This window comes from Opisthocomus hoazin, chromosome 13, assembly GCF_030867145.1.
Source record: "Opisthocomus hoazin isolate bOpiHoa1 chromosome 13, bOpiHoa1.hap1, whole genome shotgun sequence".
Taxonomy (NCBI): Eukaryota; Metazoa; Chordata; class Aves; order Opisthocomiformes; family Opisthocomidae; genus Opisthocomus; species Opisthocomus hoazin.
In genome coordinates, this window is record NC_134426.1 from 24901369 (window position 1) to 24923089 (window position 21721).

Consider the following 21721-nt stretch of genomic DNA (forward strand, 5'->3'; position numbering starts at 1 on the left):
TTCTGGGTTTTCTGCTTCAGACGCAAGCCAGACACAAGTCCGCTCTGCCCTCTCCTGGTCTGCGTACAGATCCGAGCCTGTGCAGCCCTCCTGAATCTCCCCTGTGCGGGGGCTGGGGATGGAGGGGATACAGGCAGGGTGGGAAACACCCGGACCTCAGGGACGGATGGAGGGACACAGCCCCAGGGAAGAGGACCGGGCATCGCCATTTTGGGGGAGCACGGGATGCACGCACAGGATGGCATCTTCCTGCCCACCAAACTCACGACCCTTGAGTTGGGTGCTCTTTTGGCCACCCAGCATACATTTGCCCTGGTAAGAGAGCTAAAGGAAAGGGCAGGAACATTCCCTCGGTCCCACAGTCCTCATTCAAAAATAACACAGTTTGGGGGTAGAAGGGACATTGCCTGCCTTCCTTTTGGAAAGCACCTCGCATTTGAGGTGTATCACTGGAACGTGAGTAATAAAAACAGTAATCTGTAAAATGAAAGCAGTGACAGACATTTCTTGTAAAAACACCGTGAGAGGTTACACATAAAATAACATTACATAAATAGGCTAAGCATTAGAACTATTATCATCAACAACAGCACGGGGGACACAGCGGTTTAGCAAAGGAAGTGAAAAATAACGAACGTGATTTAAGAGGCAGAGAGAATCTGCGCTGGCAAGTTGTAATTACTGAAGCTGAAACTCAGCCAGGATCCTGGCTGACTGCCTCTGGGCTTGTGAAATGCAACCTGGAATCTTTAAATGACCAAATAATTGGGACCTGGGTTTCATGTCACCAACAAGACACCACCATCAACACGGCCCACCAGGACAGCCATCCGGTACTAACATGGAGAAGGATCAACCACAGACACCAGCCTCCATGGTACTTGTGATTTCAGATGTCTACAACCAAATATTGACCTGAACCAGATCTGCATGGTCATTTTTCATCCCCAGGTGGTACAGCTGCAGGTTTCTTTCAACTCTTTTTCAACTTGAGCACCCTGTAAGGATCTAATGTCTAGTCAAAGGACATCATTCATCTATTTTACGGTTCCCAGAATGCAAAGATATCTACCCAATTTCCTAAGAAACATTAATATTAAAGCATGGCTTTCTCAGCCCAAATCATGCAAGCTGAACAAAGTTCTCCTGACATTTTACGACAAGGTGATTAATAATACCAAGAAGAAGAATGAAATTATACTAGATTATAAACTATTGTAAATCTTTCAGTCATCCCCGGAATAATGAATGTAGATATCTTAGGAGAGCAGTACAGATTTAAACAGAACCATTTTAGTTTTCTTGTCAATCAAGATGCTATTTATATAATAGCAGAAACAGACAATGAACTCAATCTTAAAATGAGGGTGTAGCACATTCAAGGCCAGGGTTATAGGAACTTCTTTAACATTTTTTCTCTTAAAAGAAAAAAGGAATTGAAAAACCATCCTCAGCTAGAATTTCCAAAATTCTTGAAGAAAACAGTCCATCTTAACCATCATCTCTCATCACTAACCTTCCCCTCTCCAAGAAAGAGTCACAGCAACAAGAAGTTCAGTGCTCAAGTCACCCAAACTTAGTTGGATTTTAGAAAGCCTGAGCTGACATGATCTATTTTTTTTCAAATACTTTAGTAAAAAAGTTTAAGAGTACGGTCAAAATTACACTGGCCTAAGCATCCACTGGACCAAAATGCCCCAGACTTCCTTGGCATGGGTTATGGAGTCCAGCAAAAAGCAAACGCAAACTCTTCATAAGTTGTTCTAGCAATGCTGTTAAGTCCTCAACCCCCACCCTGAGACGAGGGTTATGGCCACCTTCTGCTTCTGGCTGCATGGGGGAATGCTGCGCTCTCTGACCCCTTGAGGCAGGCTGTCCTAGACGTTACCTCAATGCAATAATTAATAAATAATAATACTGAATTTGAGCTCATGCAACTCGTACAGGCTAAATGTTCCAAAGAAAAATGAATAATACATGCAGAAGAGATTAATTTGAGGAAAAAAAAACTAACCAGTTTGAAATAAAGCCCTGGTTGCCTTGGCAAAGAGGATTTAATTGCTGTAATCACTACATCTCACACAAGGTCGCTGTTTCAGGGAGTCCACAGTACTTCTATTCATTCTGTATTGGCTCCATAGCAAATAAAGGACTACTGGTCCCGAGAGCATCAGTAAAATACTTCTGAACAGGTTTAAATTATTTTTAAAGCATTATTAGCTTTGGAAAATGAGTCAAAAGTCATCTTAGCTGAAGAGCATAGGTACTTATACCACATTATGGAGATAACAGCAGGAAATGCCATAATTAAGACTGTACTACTAGTGTTATTGTGTGTCATTAAAAACAGTACCCAAAACATGACCGTTCCCTATCCATCTGTGTCCTATCCACCCACCCACCCAGGATTACTACTGCCCCTAACAAATTTCCCAGTAATTCTCAGAAATATGAAACCATAACACTGGCACACACACGTGGCTTGCACACAACCAAATTCAAATAGTTTTACTGGCACCAACCCTAAGCAACTCTACGGAAGTCAATTAAATCACCCCTCTTTCTGTGTAAGAGAGAGAAGACTCCGGCCAGGCAAATTAAATTAGACATGGGCCACAGCCAAACTCCAAGATCCAAACCAACCCAAAACTCACAATGCATTTGGATCCTGGTCCAGATTCTCACAGTCTGCTACAACTTCCCCCTCACGCTCTACCACCTCCCAGGATGGGACAAACTTTTCAGACTGTCCCCAAGCATCACTTTTCCATCAGGGATCTGCATCAAAGTGCTCATACGTGTGCTTCCTGTGGCCGCCTGGCACTTTTCTTGCCCAGACCCTCATTAACTTGAGCAGATGCTTAGAAAGCCCGTGAACAAGGCACCACCTATCCCACACTTCCGCTTCTCTTCCTTTCCCGCTTGCTGTCTTCTACGACCGGCGCAATTAGAGATGGGGATTCAGTGAAAACGCATTTGAGGACTCCTTCAATAATACCACAAAAGCTTGGGCCACACAGTGAGAAAAAAGCAACCAAGAAAGTTCACTTGGCAGGAAAGTTTAAAAAAGGATGTAGTGGGGAGGGGAAAGTATATTTCGGTCCTAGTGAGCAACTTAAACAAAAGCACGGCAGGAGCAGAGGGAGACCTGCTGGAGCCGTGCCTGATGGCTCAGAGCGACAAGGGTGACAAATCTGCCCCACAAACATGGGGCTGCTTGAACACGGCCCTCCCAACGGCACCCTCCTCCTTGGGATACCCCTGGAAATACTGCTGCTCTGACCAATTCCTCCTCTGCTGGGAGCATCCACAGCATCTCCACAGGGATCCTAAGGAGAATATATTTCAGAGACGCTTTCCTCTACTGCAGTGGTACTGTAACTCAACACAGGACAAAGCGCTGCTCCCCCATCCAGGGCACTGACGCCCAGCACAGCTCAGGGCCGGGGGCTGTTGAGCGGTGACTGAAAGCTGGGGGGAGACGAGAGATGAACCCCGTCATGCAGGAGCAGCAAGAGCAGCTCGAGCAGCTCCTGCTGCTGCACCCCCATGAGAAGCAACACTGGCCCCACTGCGCGGGGGTCTTCTGCAGCTCTGCTGGCAAGAGGCATCGCCCTCCTCGTGCTGCCCCGCTCCCCACGCAGCATTGGAGGGCTCGCGGCCGAACGGTGCAAGAAGTGAAACAGCTTTAAGTGTAAGCACCATTTGCTGTGCCTCGCGATGGCAGACTCATTTGTCACTGTTTTCTTCCCCTGCAGCTCTTCTGATTCATCTGGGATCCAATAACTTTGTTAATATGATTTCTTTCACACCCTGGCCGAGCACAGCATCCGAGGCAAACGTGGCAGCTATCTGAAGCATTAAATACCTCACACAAAGCACAGATCCCTGCTCTGCTTTGCCCAAACCTGCATTTTCTTATGAGTCCTGTATTGACATAAATTGTGGGGGGGGCAGGAGGAACGCCCAAAACAAGAAGACACGTTGACAATTTTCTTACAATATTCTGTCTCCTGCTCTTGCTGAAAGCCCTCCCTCCACAAAGCTGTCAGCTCACCATCACACTGGCCTTCTTGTATCAGACCATGCAAAAAGTTGTGGGTAACCACAAGGAACTCTCCGGTACATCAGGGGGAATATGAGGAAATTGAGATCAATGTGTTCACTCAGAACAATACTTAATCAGCTTCATGGGACAGTGTTGTTTTTTACCGGGATAAAATGACAGCAATGCACAGCCCAAAACATTTATCTCAGGAAGAAAGCAAATTTCAGAGTAGGCACATTTTTATACTTTTAATACTGTTCATTGTACACTAGAAGTAACTGCATCAACGATGGAATCGCTGTTGTGTCTGACTTGTTTAAACACGATCGTGATTTACTGCACTGCCAGCTAATGAAGAGCCGTACAAGAACCTGATCAATGCCATCATTGTCTGGCAGCACAAAGCAGGGACCACTCAGCATATTGTCCAAAACAAAGACCTCCCCAAGCTCCCCACCAGGGACTCGCTCACTAGGACACACAGTTTGCAAAAATCCACAGCGTCTCCACGAACTTGAAATGATCACTCCAAGACAGGAACCTTTTCTGACCCCTGCTCTCAACCTGAGTACAAGGTGAGAAAAAGAAAAAAAAAAAAAAAGGAAGAAAATGTTTATCTTGTATCTTGCAGCTGTATTCTTTACATTAAATACACAGTGTCTTGGTGACACTGTGTATTTAAGCAGTTCTGTCACCTGATGGCAACTTTGTGTTCATTAACCGAGGTTTGCTCACAGCCAAAACTAATTCCATCTTCAGTGGCTTTCCCTTCCCATTTCATATCTGCACCAACGTTAATCATAGCAAGGTAAATCACCTGTCCCTTCCTGAAGGCAATAACTACAGGCAGGATAGCCCCCAGCAAACAAAAGATTTGGAGAAGGGCAGCAGCAATGCCCTGTGCAGACTGGAGGGGCTGAACCTTCGGCAGCCCCTTAGATGCAGCTCCTCATCCAAGAGCGATCACCAGCCAGCACACCTTCACCCTGCACAGAGGAGTCTGAGCAGATGCAACAAACCAAGGGCATCCTTTTAGCAGCGGTCTCCTCCAAAACCCACTTGCCTCCTTCCCAGGCACGCTCTGCATCGCAAGCATTTTAACCACAGCTCATACCCTGCTTTCAGCGCAACCGTGCCACATCTGCTGACAGCGCTCTGCAGATCCGCACCCGGCCCTGAAACAAGCATTGAGTTGTGCAGGAGCTGCCTGGAGTTAATTAGCAGGAGCTGTCATGTCGAAGCTTTTGGAGATGGGAATCAGCCTAGGAACAAGCTTGTAAAACCCAAACCATTTAAAAATGTAAAATCTCTTTCCATTACCTTCAGCAAGGCTGAGTTTGTGTCAAGTCACATGGTGTATTGGCACCTTCCAAATCCACGGGAAACACTTTTCACATCATCTCCGTCTGCAGAGTAGAGCAGTGTCTGCTAACACGCTGCCAGACAAGAGGTTGTCGGGGCTCCTATTATAAACCTGATTTGTCACACGCGTGCAGAGCGATCTGATGTGTCAAACAAGATGCTCTGCCACCGGTGACAGCAGCACTGCTTACCCACTTCTAGTTCAGCACTGCAGAGACGAGATGCCTGCTCACACACCCACCGACTTCAACACAACTAACTCTCTTTTCTTCCACTTTACGGTTCTGAGTATGAGATACAGCAAATTAATCACCATAACACTGCCACATCCCTTAGCGCTCATAGATGCAGATGGGTAGGTGAATGAGATAGCTGTGCTGCTGGCAGGACTCCAAGGAGAAGTGGGGTTTCAAGGCAAACCAAACACCTTTCTCAATGGAAAGTGGGTCCTTGTTTCATTCCAGCTGTACTCAGTGTGCCCCCACCATACACAGGAAGTATTCTAAAACTGTCAAAATTAACAATAACTAGCAGTCTAAGCATTCCATTTCTCACTGAAAAACACTGGTGAAATACACAAACAGGCGAAATATTTTTTAATTGATCTAATTCTGCATTTTGGTCAATCCCTTCCCTCCAACTCTTACAAGCATTTCTCTGCTCCCATGGGAGGAAGGAGCATCCCTAAGCCAGGGCCACCGAGAGCGAGAGAAGGGGCAGACGGGGGGGGACGCTTGCCACAGTCACCCAAACTCAGCACCACAGCTGCCCAGCGCTGCCTCAGACCCCTTTACCAGAAGAACGCCTCAAGAATGCCGCAGTAACGAGCGGCTGTGTTTCCGGACAACGCGGCACGTTCGGGACCCCTTTGTAGGGTGACAGAAATCACCATCAGAAAACATCTTAATTAAAAAAAAGCATTTTAGCACCACGACGCTGCGATCCCATCTGGAAGGGCTTCAAAACCAATACCCAACAACTGACAAGAGCTTCTCGCTGTCGTGTGGGGCTGCTGCTCTGCCTGGTTTATTCCTATGAAGAGTGATCGCGGACGGCTGATTATTGTAGCAGATAGTTGACCTTTATCTAAAATTCCATTAAAAAGCTTTATTGACTGTAGTCTTGCAGGGTCTTTCAGGATTCACTGGGTCGTTTATTCACTGTCGGATATCTATCGGTTTTTAAGCTTTTAGGACTGCTCGAGCTCTAGGAAGGAGCTATTTTTTTTCAGTCATTTTAAATTGTTTTTAAGACAGTATGAGAGGGTGGTTTCATTCCTTCTCCCTCTCCAGGGTGGCTAGGGCAGAGAAGGTTATCTTAAAGCACGGAAAAAGGAGAGAAAACCTGGCATTGTGGTACCACTGCTTGCAGGGCAGGCTGGCTCGTACACATGGGTGCAGCACAGCCGTGCGCTGCCTGCAGGTACACAGGGAGGGTGCCTTTTTCGCTTCAGTCCACACAGATTCAGGTCTAACTACTTCATACAACATCCCTGTGAAATTTATAACTCCATACCATCCTGCCAGGCTTTCATCAGCTGAAGTCACTTTTTCTGGGCCGCGTGTCTGTCTCAAATAGAAGTAAGAAAAATAAAAGAATGGTTCAACCCTTTCTGGAAAAGAATTTATAGAAATGGTGTATCCAAGCTAAAAAAATAAATCTGGTGACAGCTCCCCCAGGCTTCACAGGAGGGTCCTGAAAGCATGTTACTCCTTTTGCCGTTCAGCGACAAAAAGAAAAGAAAACAGTGGGAGCAAGACAATGTATGCATCGAATGAAGCAGGACATCTGGAAAAAAATAGTGTGAATTTGTCTCTGAGGAGTATGTTATAATGCATACATACATGGGGACTGAGCTAAGGTTCCACAGACATCTCTGGCATTTCCAGCCTTTGCAGTGGTTGACATATTTTCTTAATATTACAGATCACAATTTCAAATTTTACATTTGGTTCAATGTAATGTTTTTGGTTCAATGTTCTCATTCAGAGAAAAGAGAGAAATAGCAAATTTAAACATTCATTCTGGGTTTATAAAAATCTTTGGGCAAAAAACCAAATATTCCCAAGTTGCCAGTAACTCTCTGTAATTATTTCTAAATCTGAACGAGCATTTCAAGTAAGTTTCAGAAGTACATTTTTCCCCTTTCTCAACACTTTCACTTCTGCTGAATTTTCATCCTAAAATGATGCTTCAGTTAATCATTTATTTCTCTCGCCAGTAATAATCCTGCCCTGCTTCCCCATTCACATCAGCTTGGTTACAAGTGATGAAGGCCATGCAGAGCCTCCTCCTCACACGCAGCCAGGCTGCATTCCCCACAGTCTGTATCCTCTCATTTTCTATGCATTTCCAGATCTAAAACCTTCTGTTTTCTTTCCCTTGTTTGCTCTTGGCAGCTATTGGCAGGAGACATCCTCTTAATGATCTTTTTCTGGCCTTCTAGACGACTGCTCAGACTTCCACAGATCTTTCATTATTAACGCAGAAGCCTTGTAAGTCAGTTTTAATGGCCTGTGCAATTTTTATTCCTTAGCAGGAGACATAACCTCCTCCATATGGATATATGTTTATTAATATAAATCCTTAATATCATTTTTCCTAGTGAGAATAATCAGTAAAAGCCAACTGGCGTGTATTACACCTTGTACTGGTTCATCCAAAAATCAAAAAGTAATCTTTGCCCTGCAATATGTGGAGCATGGCAGGGGGAAGCGGATAATCCCTTTCCCCGAGGTTGCCTAGGCACCGAGCGACAGCGAGGTTTCTTTGCCCGGTCCCGCCATCCCCCTCCAGACAGAGGACCGCATCCCGACCGCAGTCGCTTTCATTCCTCTAGCGAGGGATTCATTACCTGGTTTCAGCCCCTTACTATTATTCCTGGAATATCTCCAATCTCCGTTTCTATTCTGGTCGGCATAAAAGAAGGATGGGTCGTTTGTGTTGGGGACGTGTAACGAATGCTGACAAACCCACTTTTTGTCTGTGACTCGACAAATTGCTATTGGTGCTCAGCCTTCATTACCGGCACATCCTCACTGATGGTTTAAATGGGGAGACTTGGAAAACGGGACAGAACTTTGCCATTTATTTATAAAGAGAGTGTCCTGGTTTCTTTCCCATAACCAAAGGGCAATTGTCCATTTCTTCCATTAAACATCCTCCTGCCGTACAAAACGACTCCCATTTTTCTTTTAAATATACCCTTTGAGTCTCACAATGGAGGTAAATAATAACACACACCATAAAAGAAATGCAAGCCATTCCCAGCGCTACTGGATGAGATTTCCGTCCTTCCAGTTAAGCAAGAATTGTTTTCTCCTATCCCTTTTACAACTCCTCCATGTATATATATGAAAAGATTTCTTCTGTTTGGTGAATAGCACAAAAGTTGGTGCTACCCCTTATTTAGTCATCATTTCCATCTTTCCTTGTTTACTGTGTTTCATCTAAGTTTGCCAGTAAAGAAGGTAACAGAGATACTCCTGTGCATCAAACAACAAAAAGTGCCTTAAAATTTGTGACACTGATGCATGTATTAGTCCTGCTGGAATCTCAAAGCTGTGCTTCATTTTTCCTTTTTTCTTTAAACTAGGTAGCCCATAAAAAAGTTTAATCATGGCAATATAGCCCATTTCACCTATCTTTATGGTTAAACTATGTGTAGTGGCAACTCACCCAACATAATAGGCAAAATTTATGTTGACAGATGGTAAATTTTGCAGTACAGACCAGACCGGCAAGGCCACAAATTAATCTCCAGTGTCACAAGACTTTCATTGCACACATGTATAGATCATCTGTCAACAAAGTGAGCAATATGACTGTCAGGCACAGGAAAAGCATTAAACGCACGCTCAGCCTCCAAATTCTGCCCCTTGACATATCTGGGTCCTTCAATTACACCAAGCCACGCTGGCCAGATCGCAGTACGAAAAGAAACAAATTCCCCGACTCAAGCACAACTAGAGCTCCAACTCAATCTTAAATTCTCATTATTGAATGAAAACAAACAAGCAAGACTTAGCTTAAGCACAGCAAAAGCAGTTTGGACTGATGAAAGGGACTGGAAGTGATAGCTGGAGCTTCACATACAACCTGCAGCATCGCCCCGTAAGTGACATTACTGGAAGGACAGGGGTTTAACAAGGGAGCATCCTTCCACACAGCAAATTGCTGAAACAAGAAACTGTTTCCAATCGCTTTCCAGTTTCCAAGCTTGGTTAAGAATCCCCGATTTTACCAAAACAAGGAAGAATCTGCGCTTGTATGAGAGCTGAAGTCAGTTTTGCTAGAACAAAATCCAACATAAAATACTACACAACACAGCACGAAACAGTAAAGAGGTGCATAAAATCGAGCATATCTGTTCTTTTGCATACTGTCAGAGCTCGAGGTTGGCATCAATCGCTGCGTTGAGAACGACTTGATTTTGATCTATTGTCTCATATGAGCCAGACTGCAATTCACTCCGCTACACTTAGATATCATTAAAAACAATCAGTTATATTAGGCAAAAATATATTTCCCAAGGCAAACATTCTCTTCAATGTATTTTTCTCTGGCTATAACACACAGAAATTCTATGTATATAAAAAACCTTCTGGGTTTTTACGGACATTAGCATTGAGTTGGAAAACAGGGAAAGCCTGTGAGAGAAACTGCATAAATTAGATGCATGTGCTATAGCGATTGTATTTCCTCAGCATAATTCCTGCCTACTGTGTAAACTTCAGCTGAATAATCTCTCCATGGGCCCCACATATGTCATTCAAAACAATCATAGCAACAGTCGCTGGTGCTCTCTCCATCCTGAAGGACGGGTGAACCATCAGCAGAATTGCATTTTGCCTCTTACTTTCAGCATTCAACTGAAGGTTAAATAAAAATACTTGCAGTTCCTCTGATGAAAAGCACAATGCAAGCAAAGCCAAATAAAAGACCAGACAGACTAGGCTACATAGAGCCAATAGTGAATTTTCCGAGGAAATATTACTGGGCATGTAAAACATGCTGATTTATTATAACAGAAACAACACCTGGAGATGAACCGATTCCGCACGCTTTTCAAAGGAAATCCCCATGGAAACCCGAATGCCTTCCCACCAGCTTGGAAGCACCGAGATGCTCTCTCCACGTGCCGGGAGAGCGTCGCGAGGTGACTACAGCCTGACGGAGCCAGGAGGGCTGGAGACGCATAAGCCATGGGGGCTTGTGGGAGAAGACGAGGGTCCCAGTGGTAGCCAGGGTCTTGAGGCTCTTCCTGCGGCTCCCCAGTTTGGAGGCTCTCGACTCGCTCGGTTTCTGCTTCCTTGAAACCCCAGGTTAGTTACTGTGCTTGGCGTTCCCAGAAACTATTTTACTTTTGAAAGGCGGCACTTCAAAACTCTCTCTGCAAGAAGTTTTTGGTGCTTTCCTGGCCAGCAGAAATATCAAAACTCTACCCTCATGCCATTTGTTACAAGATAAATGTTCTTTTAGAAATTACAATAGAAATAAAATATCCTCATCTTCAGGTTGTCTCTAATACTTAGGAAATTTTATTCGTGGTGTGGCAAAGAGAACAAAAAACTGCGAATTAAGAGCTGATGTCAAATCCTTGCAGAGCCTTAGGCAAATTCCATAATCTCTCTGCTATAGCACTGAGGATCAATACACAACTGCCAAAACCTGACTGCTCCATGACGTTGGTCCATCTTACTGACAGCACCTGCTGGCCAAAACCATATTTAAAAAATAAAAAACAGTAAACCCAAGTAAAGGCAAGAATAAGTTGAGTTTATAGGAAGACCCTTCCTGACTCAAACCTTTTAAAGTCTGGTTAAACTCTATGATATTTCTCACACACTTCCCCTCTAACCCGAGTAGATGGAAGTGCTTGGGATATTGTGGACCATTTCTTTACCTCTGCCTTCGCGCTACACTATGAACCACTTGTCTTGATTCACAATCTGTAAGTTTATTAATATGCATGTGCTATTTCACAGAAGTTGAATGATTTGAAAGTGCTGCATAAGGTTTGCTGTCTGTTTTCTCAACATCTGTCCCCAAAGTGCACTTCTGTCATATTCTGCTCCCATCGTTCTTGGATCAAAAAGTTACAAGTAAAGCATGGACCTGTTTTGAGGTTTTCTAGCACAGACTGCAACTCCTTCTTTCCCAAGCGTCTCGCATTCTCACAGCATATGACACTTTTCAATTACCTTTTGGCCCTCTTATTCCCCCAGTCTGGCTCACATTTCTCTGAATTTAGTCTCTACACAGCTCTGAACCCACAGTCTGACAGCTAAGGACATAACAAATACGCAGCACTAACCCTCGGGGTGGTTAGAATGCCTGAATTCTCCTATTACAGGCAGATTCACAAGTAAAGGTCAACAGAAAGTCTCAAAACTTAAAACAAAAATGGGCCACGCAACAAGCAGTCAAAAGCTTGAGGAAGCAGGATGGGCTGTCTTACAGAAAAACTAAAGACAACTTGTAATATTTGGATCTGAATCCTGGCTTTGCCAAAGACTTCCTACGCAAGCTGAGGCACGTCTCATTTTCTCACCTCTCAGTTCCCCTCTGTACAATGCAACAAAATAGGTCCTCAGCACACATGACCTGAGCAAGATGCATCCCATGCACTTTGGAGAGATGATAAGAAAGTTGATAAAAAGGGAGGAAGCTTCACCAAACAAATGGAAACCCCTCCTGCAAAATGTCTAGCAAAACGGATTGCAGCAGTTACTCTGGCTGACTTACAGAGGCATAATTTAAGAGGCAGAATTATGGCTAGAAGCAAACAGAATTAAAACAAAAAATAATCGTACAAACATTTATAGCTCATACTTTAAAATCAATTCCCATATTCCAAAAAGTGTCATCCACACAGATAATTCAAGACTGTTTATAGTTTTCCCCCATTGGAGAGGAAACGCTTAAGTTCTCTCAGGAAAACACTGAATGTAACCAAAGAAATTACACCTGACATTGATTTGTCCCTATTTGTAGACTGTTTTGCATACGGCACTTCAAAAATTCTCTTACCTTAATACAAACTGGTCTGCTAGAGAGTCATCAGCCAGGGAAACATGAAAGGTCACAACATCACCTTCTCTGACCGGGTTGAGTGGTAAGCGAATAACGACATTTTCATCCAGCCTCAGTGAGGACTGTTTTAATTTGTCTTGATTTGGGTAAACAATGATGCTACCAATCCTCTCCATAGCTGACAAAGCCTTGTGTTCATTATCTTGACCTGCATGGATATTGTTTTCCGATTTTGCATCCTCTGGAGAACATTCCCCATCTGCTGTATAAATCTTATAGAAGAGCTCCACAGTAATCCCTTCCAGGGAGGCTGTTTCCTCTGAAACCAGGGGTGGAGGGGAGCTGAACCAGCTAGGAGATAATTCCAGCTCCACAACACACAATCCTAGATGACCTGTCAATCTACAGCTGGCCACAACTTCTCTAGACTCCAGGAAAGCAAACATTTTCACGCAAGGCAACCTCTCCGCAGAATTATAGTCATCCCAGTCCTTCCCCGCAATATAGAACAAGGTTTGTATTTTAGGTTTGTTGGAATAGATTGAGCTGTCGATTATGTGAGATTTTAACTTCCAATTAAAAGTGAATTTATTTGTGAAACCAAAAGATGCAGAAGTCAGCATGAGGTCCAAGGGAACAGCCTGTTCAACAGAAAAGGGTCCATACGTGGCATTTAGGACAGGTGGCAGTTTGGCTTTGTATATAAAGAATGAATCCACCCTAGACTGCAAACTGGAGTTCCTCATGATATCCTGGTTGGCTTCTTTGAGGAAGAAGAAAACATCAGCATTGCAGATGTGATAGCTCGCGGGGAGATACGTTGGCAGGTTTGAAAACCTCTGTATGCTGTCCATGATCCCTCCTCGGCTCTCCACCACTGCAGGCCAAAGATAAAAGGAAACAGAAAGACAACTCTAATATTTGCTTAGCATACCCCTCAGTTTTTCTCAAAAGCACTGTATTACCAGAGATCGATACTGTTAGCCACAATTAGGAAACAATCTGACATGGGTACTGTGGAGTAACACCATCGGCTCAAAGCTCATACACTGAAAACTTCCCATTGCACCAGCTGTACAGCTCCCTTTCCACCTTCCCCAAGCGAATACCTACTTGAAAGCCATTAATCAAGGACTGGATAAAACCAGGAGGAGATCGATTGGCCAGATCCCAATCTAAGTTCCAAAACTTTTTACTGGTTGGTTTTTGTTCTTTTGTTGCCAGATCAAACTTACAACTTTTTTCTCCTCCGTGTTTTAATATACATAAGAAACTGGCATATAGAATATTAGTAGGCAGTAAACCAGAACATTTTCTTTAGTCTGACATCGCCAACGTGCAATGCAATGGGGGGTTGCAAATCTGCATCACTCCCAATCCCCTTTTGCCAGGTCAGTAATTTGGAAGTTAGCGGCAAACTGATAAAAGCTTTGTGTTCCTGAAACCAAAACTTTTCACACAAAAAAATATGGGGTTTGATAGAGGTCTCAGTGCGATGGATTTATAGGCAACAGTGAACTTGAGAGGAGGAGCGAAATCCTTTACATGCTGCAGGTTCGCAGACGCTTAGAAGGATTTTTTGGTTTAATTCCATAGGAGAATGAAACAACATTTGGAAACCACAAAAGTTTCTCTACAACACAATGGTCAATCCTCCAGTCAGCGCTGAGCAATTTTTCCCAGGCAAGAAAAGGTTCCAGAGGGAGGGAGGGATCAAACAGTCGTCTTTGGTTTGGGCCAATCTCTAATTAATAGTGAGATATATTCAATCTGGGCTGTGATTCTACCAGAAAGAAGTGGTGGGTCTTTCAAACTAACAATTCATACGCTCCAACAAAAAGCCAGTGAATGCAAGCTCCTGGGACTGCCACAGAAGAAATAAACAGAAACCAAATGAATTAAAATGAAGCAGTTCCATAACGCTCAGAGATAACAAAGGAACAATGACAGATCCTAAGGTCAAAGCTCTTGTTGTCTCTCGCTGTAGCTCAGTGCCAATTCCGCTGTTTGTCAGGACTGGGGAGAGCAGATACACAACGCGACAACCGCACAATTACACCTGTTACAAGCCAGATGACTCAGACACTTTACAGTCACAACTTAGCACAGATAAAAACTCTAATATTTAAGCTGTTTTTTTCAGGCTGTGTATTTTTAAAGCCTACACTTATCGAAGACAGATTCTAGGGCAAATCTCATCCATTCGACTTTGCTCCACTCTTGTTCTCAGCTGAAATTCTGCTCATTCATTTTCAATTGCTTGATATTATCTACACTTGTTTAAATGCTTTTCATTTCACCACAATACTTTTGCCTTTACTTTTGCTGTATATTTAATTGTGTCAAGGTTTTTCTGCAGCCATTGGAATACTCTTTGTGGGAACAAGTAAATATGCAAAAATATACAATGGTATAAAAAACCTCCCAGCAGGAAACAATCTCCTCTCTCAGTACTCCACACAGGGATCAGACCTGTGTTTGCTCTGAGGCCCACAAGCAAAAGCAATTGCAGAGCAGCCTCCATGCAATCGCCCCACCTGGGTGTCCTCTTGTTCCTTATCTCCATGCATAAACATTTTAGCCCATCTCTCCTAACACACCAGTGCAGCCAACGCCTTCCCCTGGCTGCACGCAGCCACGGTCCCAGGCACGCAGCTGAAATGCAGAAACCGAGATAACAAGAAACTTTCTCCTCCCTTCTCTGTGTAAGTGCTGAGCTGGGCCAGCTTGCTATGGTGTCCGAGCTCACACAGGGGACAACCAATTTTCCAGTGGAGAAAACTGACTTTGGCCCTTCCCTTCCACATCTCTTTCGATTCAGATGTGATCGACAGGCAGCTGGCGCACTCCCTGCAGCATGCGGCAACTGCAGACCCTGATTCTCCATGGGATGTCACAGGGTGCAAGTGGTAATAAGCAATTCTGGAAGAAGATGGAGGTAGTCTCTCAAGGTAAGAGGCTAACCAAGCCACAAGCAGTGTAAGAGGCAGGAGAGACAGACACCACGGAAAGCAGAAGGTGCTGTGTAACAGAGATGGGCACCACTGCCCACTAGCACTGGGCACAGCAGGCTGCGCAGCGCAAGGAACCCACAGCAACCCACAACAGGGATGAAGACAAGGAGCAGAGGCCAGTGAGCACCATTTGCAGGGGTCAGGCAATGCCCCACTACTGCTTGCTGTGCTGCTCGGTGGGAGCCCCAACGCTCCTACCACAGAATAACAAAGCGTGCGGGAAACACACTGCAGGTCAAACCTCACCCTGCTCGCAGCAGGAGGAGAAGGGAGAAGATCAATGCCAATTCTAGAACCAAAGTCACCGAGGGATGTTTTAGCAGCTCCGTTACTGCTCTCCTATTTATAGAGCACCTTGACACGGCATGGCAAGCCACGCCGGCGTGAAACTGCACAACTGTTGCTGAAAGTAAACTTCGCTCCTGTGAATGCCAAGGCAGCGAGGGGAGGAAGGGTGTTGTTTCTTCACTGAGAAGTCAAATGCAGGCAAGCACCTTCCTGAATTAATTGTAGATAAATTGAACTACATTTGAAATCAATGCTTTGGAGAAGTTGCCTTTATCACAAAAATTGTGCAGCCATAGAGATAAACAAAGGACATACAGCAGCAAAAGTACGCTTCGATTTCTGGGAGAAGAGCTAAAATTTTCCTTCTTCCAAGACACACCAGACTGCAGAGGAGATTTAACGTTAACATATTTCCTGAGCCTAAAGAAGAACCAAAACTGAGGCCAGGCTTAAATGCATCTGTGTTTACATTATAGGACTTTCCCCCCCGCCCTCATTCTTTATGCAGATATTTTCTCTCTCTCAAGCAGTGATTTACAGGAAGTTTAAAAAGGTATGTTCTTCCCTTTCCTCCGTTTCATTACAGTGGCAACATTCAGTGCTGCTTCTCAGAACTGGTACAAGGACTAGAATACCAGCCTGCTGTAACTCAAACAAAATGAGACACAAATTTTGTCTGAAAGCTTATATGGGAAGCCATAAACACCAGTAGACAGGGCTGGGCTTTGTCCTAGAACCAGCCTGCAACAAAATATGATATCTGAATTTAGCAGCATTTTATGACACTGTAGGAACATCTAAAAAGAAATACTTCTTACAATGGCGGGCCAACACCCCGCCTTTTTAATTCGGCACGTCAGCACCACAGCATCAATCTCCTTACAGTAACAACCAGAAACAGGACACATTTCCAGCTTTCTGGTGTGCAACAAAGCGATTAATAAATCACCTGCTCCTTTAATAAGCAAGCCAGCAAGATCAAAAGAGGGCAGAACATTAGATCAGAATGTGGGTTACTCCTAATTACGCAACAAGAGAGCAAGAGTTGAACAAAAGTAAATGAGCATCCCTAGAGCCCAGCGCTATGTCAGAGGCTGAATACAGTCTGTTTCTCAGACTACTGTGGCATTGGGGGCATTGAGGGGAAACGTATGGAAATAACATGTCGTTGGACACCACTTGAGATATTTAGCTTGAATTTATAAAATAACTTTTACCTTGTAACAGTTTTTCAGCAGGTGCTTTGCCCCTTTTAAAACACTTCTTTGGACTAGCCAAATACCAAGACCCCTAGAGCAACAGGTCAACTTGTAAAATCTCATTGCTCCCACTTTATACCCAAACCCCTCTCTCCAGAGCTGGGCAGTAGCCTCAAGAGTCCAGTTCATCATGCAGACTCTGAGAGTGCAGACCGAAAGGAAACACCGTTATGTTTCTGAAGAGCAGAGAGAGGGAGAAAGCCACCATGCACATAACCAACCACGCAATGCTGTGCATCAAGGAGACGCTCCCTCCTGGTCCTTACTCCGACCATCTCGGACCTCAGACGAAGCTTCCTTTCTGTTGTCTTGGTAATTATTTATTTAACTGTAAAATTATCCATTGCTATTGTTTTTAATTTTATTTGACCCTGGATAGATGCCACAAATAGCAGCAGATGCAAAGCCATAGCTGTAGGTTACACTGTGCAATAAAAATCTGCCATTCATGTAACTCAAGATTTCATCCAAGCTACATTTCTTAGAGTTCATACATTTGAATAAGAAGCAAAACAAGTATCCTACTAAAAGGTAGTGGTGGCAGTGGCAGGTCAGCATTAAAAACTAATGCATCTATGTTAAGATGTAGTAAGAGGAAATTCATAATTTTGTGACTACAAATGAAAATAACTCCTGTTGCAGCACAAATCTAAATTTCACATCTAAATCTTCCCTCTGTTTTAGCTAACTACTTAACAGGAGCCAAGCCTTCCATAAGCCTTCAGTAATTCTGAAGCTAGAGGTGTGAGGAACATGAAGCATTTAAAATATGGATTTTTTCAATATCTGTTTTTTCTGAAAACAAACAAGAAAGCAAATCCTGCACCTGTGGAAAAACTGTGAAAATGTTAAAATTCATCTTTCCTGCAGCATCATCAGAATTGTAGCGCAAGATCATACAGACACTCCTCTTTGTAAAAGAGGAATAATTTCAAGTAATGTGGTGCCAGTAAGTACTATGATGTTATCCATGACTCATACAGAGGCAATCAATGGCTTGTCTGTATGGAAGAAAAATCACCAGCCCTTCCCACCAGCCCTCACTGAAGACCATAAAGACCAAACTGCACATGTACATTATTCAACTATAAAAATGGCTCTATTCATAATAATTATTTTGCTCTGGAAATGCAGGCATTATCCTAGAATAAAAACACAGTGTACCCCTGAATAGGGTGTCCACACAAGGGAAGCTATTCTAGAACTGATAAATTATAGGAGAATAATTAATTCTGGACCAGCTGTGTAGGTCACTTTCTACCATGCATGCAAGGGGTAAGACCTGATGCTGTTTAGGGATCCCAGCCATGAGAGGTTGTGCAAGGTGATTTGGCCTGGCTACAGCTGGCAAAACTCTGGCTCTTAATCCTGGCAGCGGGAAAATGAGGAAGATGATTACAGTGTGAAAATCTACCATGAGTTTAGACTTCATTTGAGCACTATGAGTAGGATAAGTTTGGGCTGTGCAAGGATTTAAGGAGCATAGATGAACACCCGCCTTGTCCTCTCCCTGACTCATTCAAAATTTGATAAAATAATCATGAAAGGAGGATGTCACTGTTTACTTCCCACATTCAGAGTCCATCCTGTGACTCATCTCCTCAGTTTTGCATTAGGAGGAAAAGGAGGAGAAAATCCCAGTCCCACTGAGGAACAACTTCCATTATCCACCATTCAAAAACAAGCCTTATTCCTGCTTGATGTAGTTAGACAGTGAACGGCACTGGCACAGAAAAAAAAACATAATAACAAACAGTCTTTTCAACTGTAACACAATAATTTGAAGATATAAATGACACTGCAAGAAAGAGCGAAGAAGAGTTCCCAATACTTTTTTAACATTAAATTAAATTCAGCCCAGAAGCTGTCAACATAAAAAAAATTGTAGCATGATAAAAGATGATAGGATCCCTTTAAGCTTTTCTCATTCTCTCATCTTATCCTAGTTTGATGTAAGGACAGAACTTGATGCAGGACTCACAACAAGTTTACAGCTCTTAACGTTCAATCTTGATTACACATTTGTGGAGACAGAGATTCACTCTGCAAAACATTGCTACTTGGGCTTGTCTTGTTTTGAAAGACAAGAAAAAGGATGCAATTAAAAAAAAAAAGGAGTTTATTTAATCCAAACATCTAAAATTGAAGAGAGGTTAATTGACTTTTGTAGGCTTGGGACAATGTCTCACGTACTTATCTTCAAATGTCTCAGTCAAACTCTTGTTACCCAGGCTTCACTGCAGCTACGCCTTCTGGCTGCCCTCCGCGGGAGCCAGCCCACTGCATTTTAGATAGGTATCTAAGCCCAGCACACACTCTACCCTCCCCTTCCAGTAAATCACAGAAAAGGGTATCTCCAGAATTCATCCACCCTCTCCTAGACACTCGTATCTTAGGCGTGACAAATCGCCCTTGGCAGGAGCCTATTTCTACCCATTAACTCAATTGCTGAAAGTGGCCAGTGCAGACCTGCACGCTGGAGGTTTAGATGTCTATGGGCAAAGGAGTCCTGTCCCATCCGATCTGATGGCTCACTCCTTGCTATTGCTCCTCTTTCCACACCGCATGTCTATGTTTGCCCATCACTCTGCTTCCACAAAGCTTGAAAGCAACATCTCAGGCCTCATAAACCTTGTGTCTACTAAAATACATTTTTAGTGCAAAATTAAACCATGCATATGAATGAAACCCCTGATCAGACCCCAACTTCAGTAACAAATTGTATTACTGTGTTCCAAAGCAAGTCAAGTGCTTTCCCTGCTTATCGTTGCCAAAAAATTAAGTTGGATGTGGAAGTTTCTGAGCTGGTACTTACTACAGTTTTCAGCTTGCATGCATTTTGCACAGTCATCCATACTGAAAGACATATGTACAGCAAGGCCACCTACAGATAGTAATAAAACCATACTGTCTGCAAGGCTGCCCATAAATCTTATTAAAGTAATCCCTTCCCTGAACCTAGATTATTACATTCACCTTTATGGTAGAATAAAAATTAATTTTCTCAGCTATAATAAGGGTATGATAAGAAGGCATCACTTGGGACTAAATAAAGATTATAATTAACTCCGACTGAATAAATCTAAATTTAGTTTGGACTAGCAGTTTATTTTCATACGTTTTCCTCTACGACTGAGTGAATAGGTATGGCAGGATTAGCATCCCATGCCAGTTCCAGCACTGCTGGCACAGAAAGGAGTGAGGCAGACTGTAATCCAATACCCAAAAGGCCTGAAGATTAATTCAGGGTTCTCTATCAGCAAAAGGTTGGAAAACTGGAGAAAACCAGAAAGGCTCAGAACCTCCATTAGTCCAGCAAGGAAAGCATGTGAAGTGCTGGACTCCAGAGAGAATGCTGCTCGCTGCACTCCCTAAATAAACATTATGCAAAGACAGGACCTTGCCACAGGCTGCTGAGAGCATATTTGGGGGAAGCATCCCTCTGTGCTTGCCTGCTCTTATTCTTTCCTACTGAGTATCTGCTTTTGGGTGCTACCAGAAGCAGGCTGCTGGGCCAGATGGGTCTGTGCTCTGACCTCCTATGGCCATTCTTCGTCTGCGCTCCCTCACCTGCGACACCTCAGAGGTGATCCCTAAAGCAACTGCAAAACAAGAAGACACAACTTTACACATGCACAGGGAAGCACACAAACAAAACGTGGTAAAGTAAATGCATCAAACAAATACGCAGAGTTTACCCTCATTTTTTTACTTAGTTGAAGATAAAAACCTCTGCAGCAGCACTATACCCAGAAGATTAGAGATTTATATTATTTTTTCTTCAAGGAAATGAGGCCATACTTATAAAAGGTTGAGGAACTGCCTTGTTAAGCCACTACCTCATTATTTGCCATTCTCTGGGAAGATGATTGTTAACAACTTTATTACTGGGAAGGAGGAGTTCAGGCTTGTTTATCAAAATAGACCACATACTCATCCCAGCCAGGGAATTGCATGCAACCCAAGCAACAAAGCTATTTTGCTTCCTCCTCTGATTTCCATGCTAGCCCACGCAAACATCGGATTTGCCTACATAAGAAGATTTTATCAGGTATCAAGCTACAGCTGGGCCATTATCATTACAGCAGTATGATTCTCCAAGCGGATATGTTTATTTCAAAAGACTGGAGTTCTTTTAGCTTAAAGGTGACACAGCGTGAAACCAAAAAAAAAAATTTTTAGGATGAAGTAAGAGTATGTATGTAATACATTACACCCCTACAACAACCTCAATTCACCTCTCATGAGGGTTTAACTTTCCTAGACAGGACACCCTTCTGCTGCCCCAGCACCATCATTTCTTCTTCAGAACTAACAGACTTCAGCAGAATTCCTGCCCAAAAGTGGAATTGCTCAAAACTATGCTGTCCAAGCCCGAGAAGTGCAAATTCCTCCTGAATCATTAACACTGGCTGTTTTAGTTAAATGTGTCACAGCTTCTAAGCCAAAGATCCAGCATCTATATAGGTTATAACGTGGAAATTTTACTCTGCCATGGAGAAGAGAGATCCCCTTTCCTCCAAATGACAAGGCCTGCAAGGACCTGAGATACAGGACATTAAACCTGTGACATCCGTAACTGTAGGAAGGCTATTTTAGTAAGTTTTAGAGGCTTTTATTGCTCCCTCTGAACCCTGTACAGTGAGAAACACGGTAACTAAGGCACCTGGTTTTATGGGCTGGAGTAATAGAAAAAATAGTCACAATAAAAAAAA

General features: G+C 43.4%; 1 protein-coding gene across 2 annotated transcripts in view; it reads right to left on the reverse strand.

The window, feature by feature from the left end:
• The window catches only part of LOC104327596 (transmembrane protein 132B), a 259693-nt gene that overhangs the window by 176516 nt on the left and 61456 nt on the right, over positions 1–21721 (reverse strand). For both annotated transcript variants that reach the window (XM_075434871.1, XM_075434869.1), the window contains exon 2: positions 12443–13322. In XM_075434871.1, coding sequence (XP_075290986.1) covers positions 12443–13322 — 880 coding nt within the window. The remainder of the gene's footprint in view (positions 1–12442; positions 13323–21721) is intronic.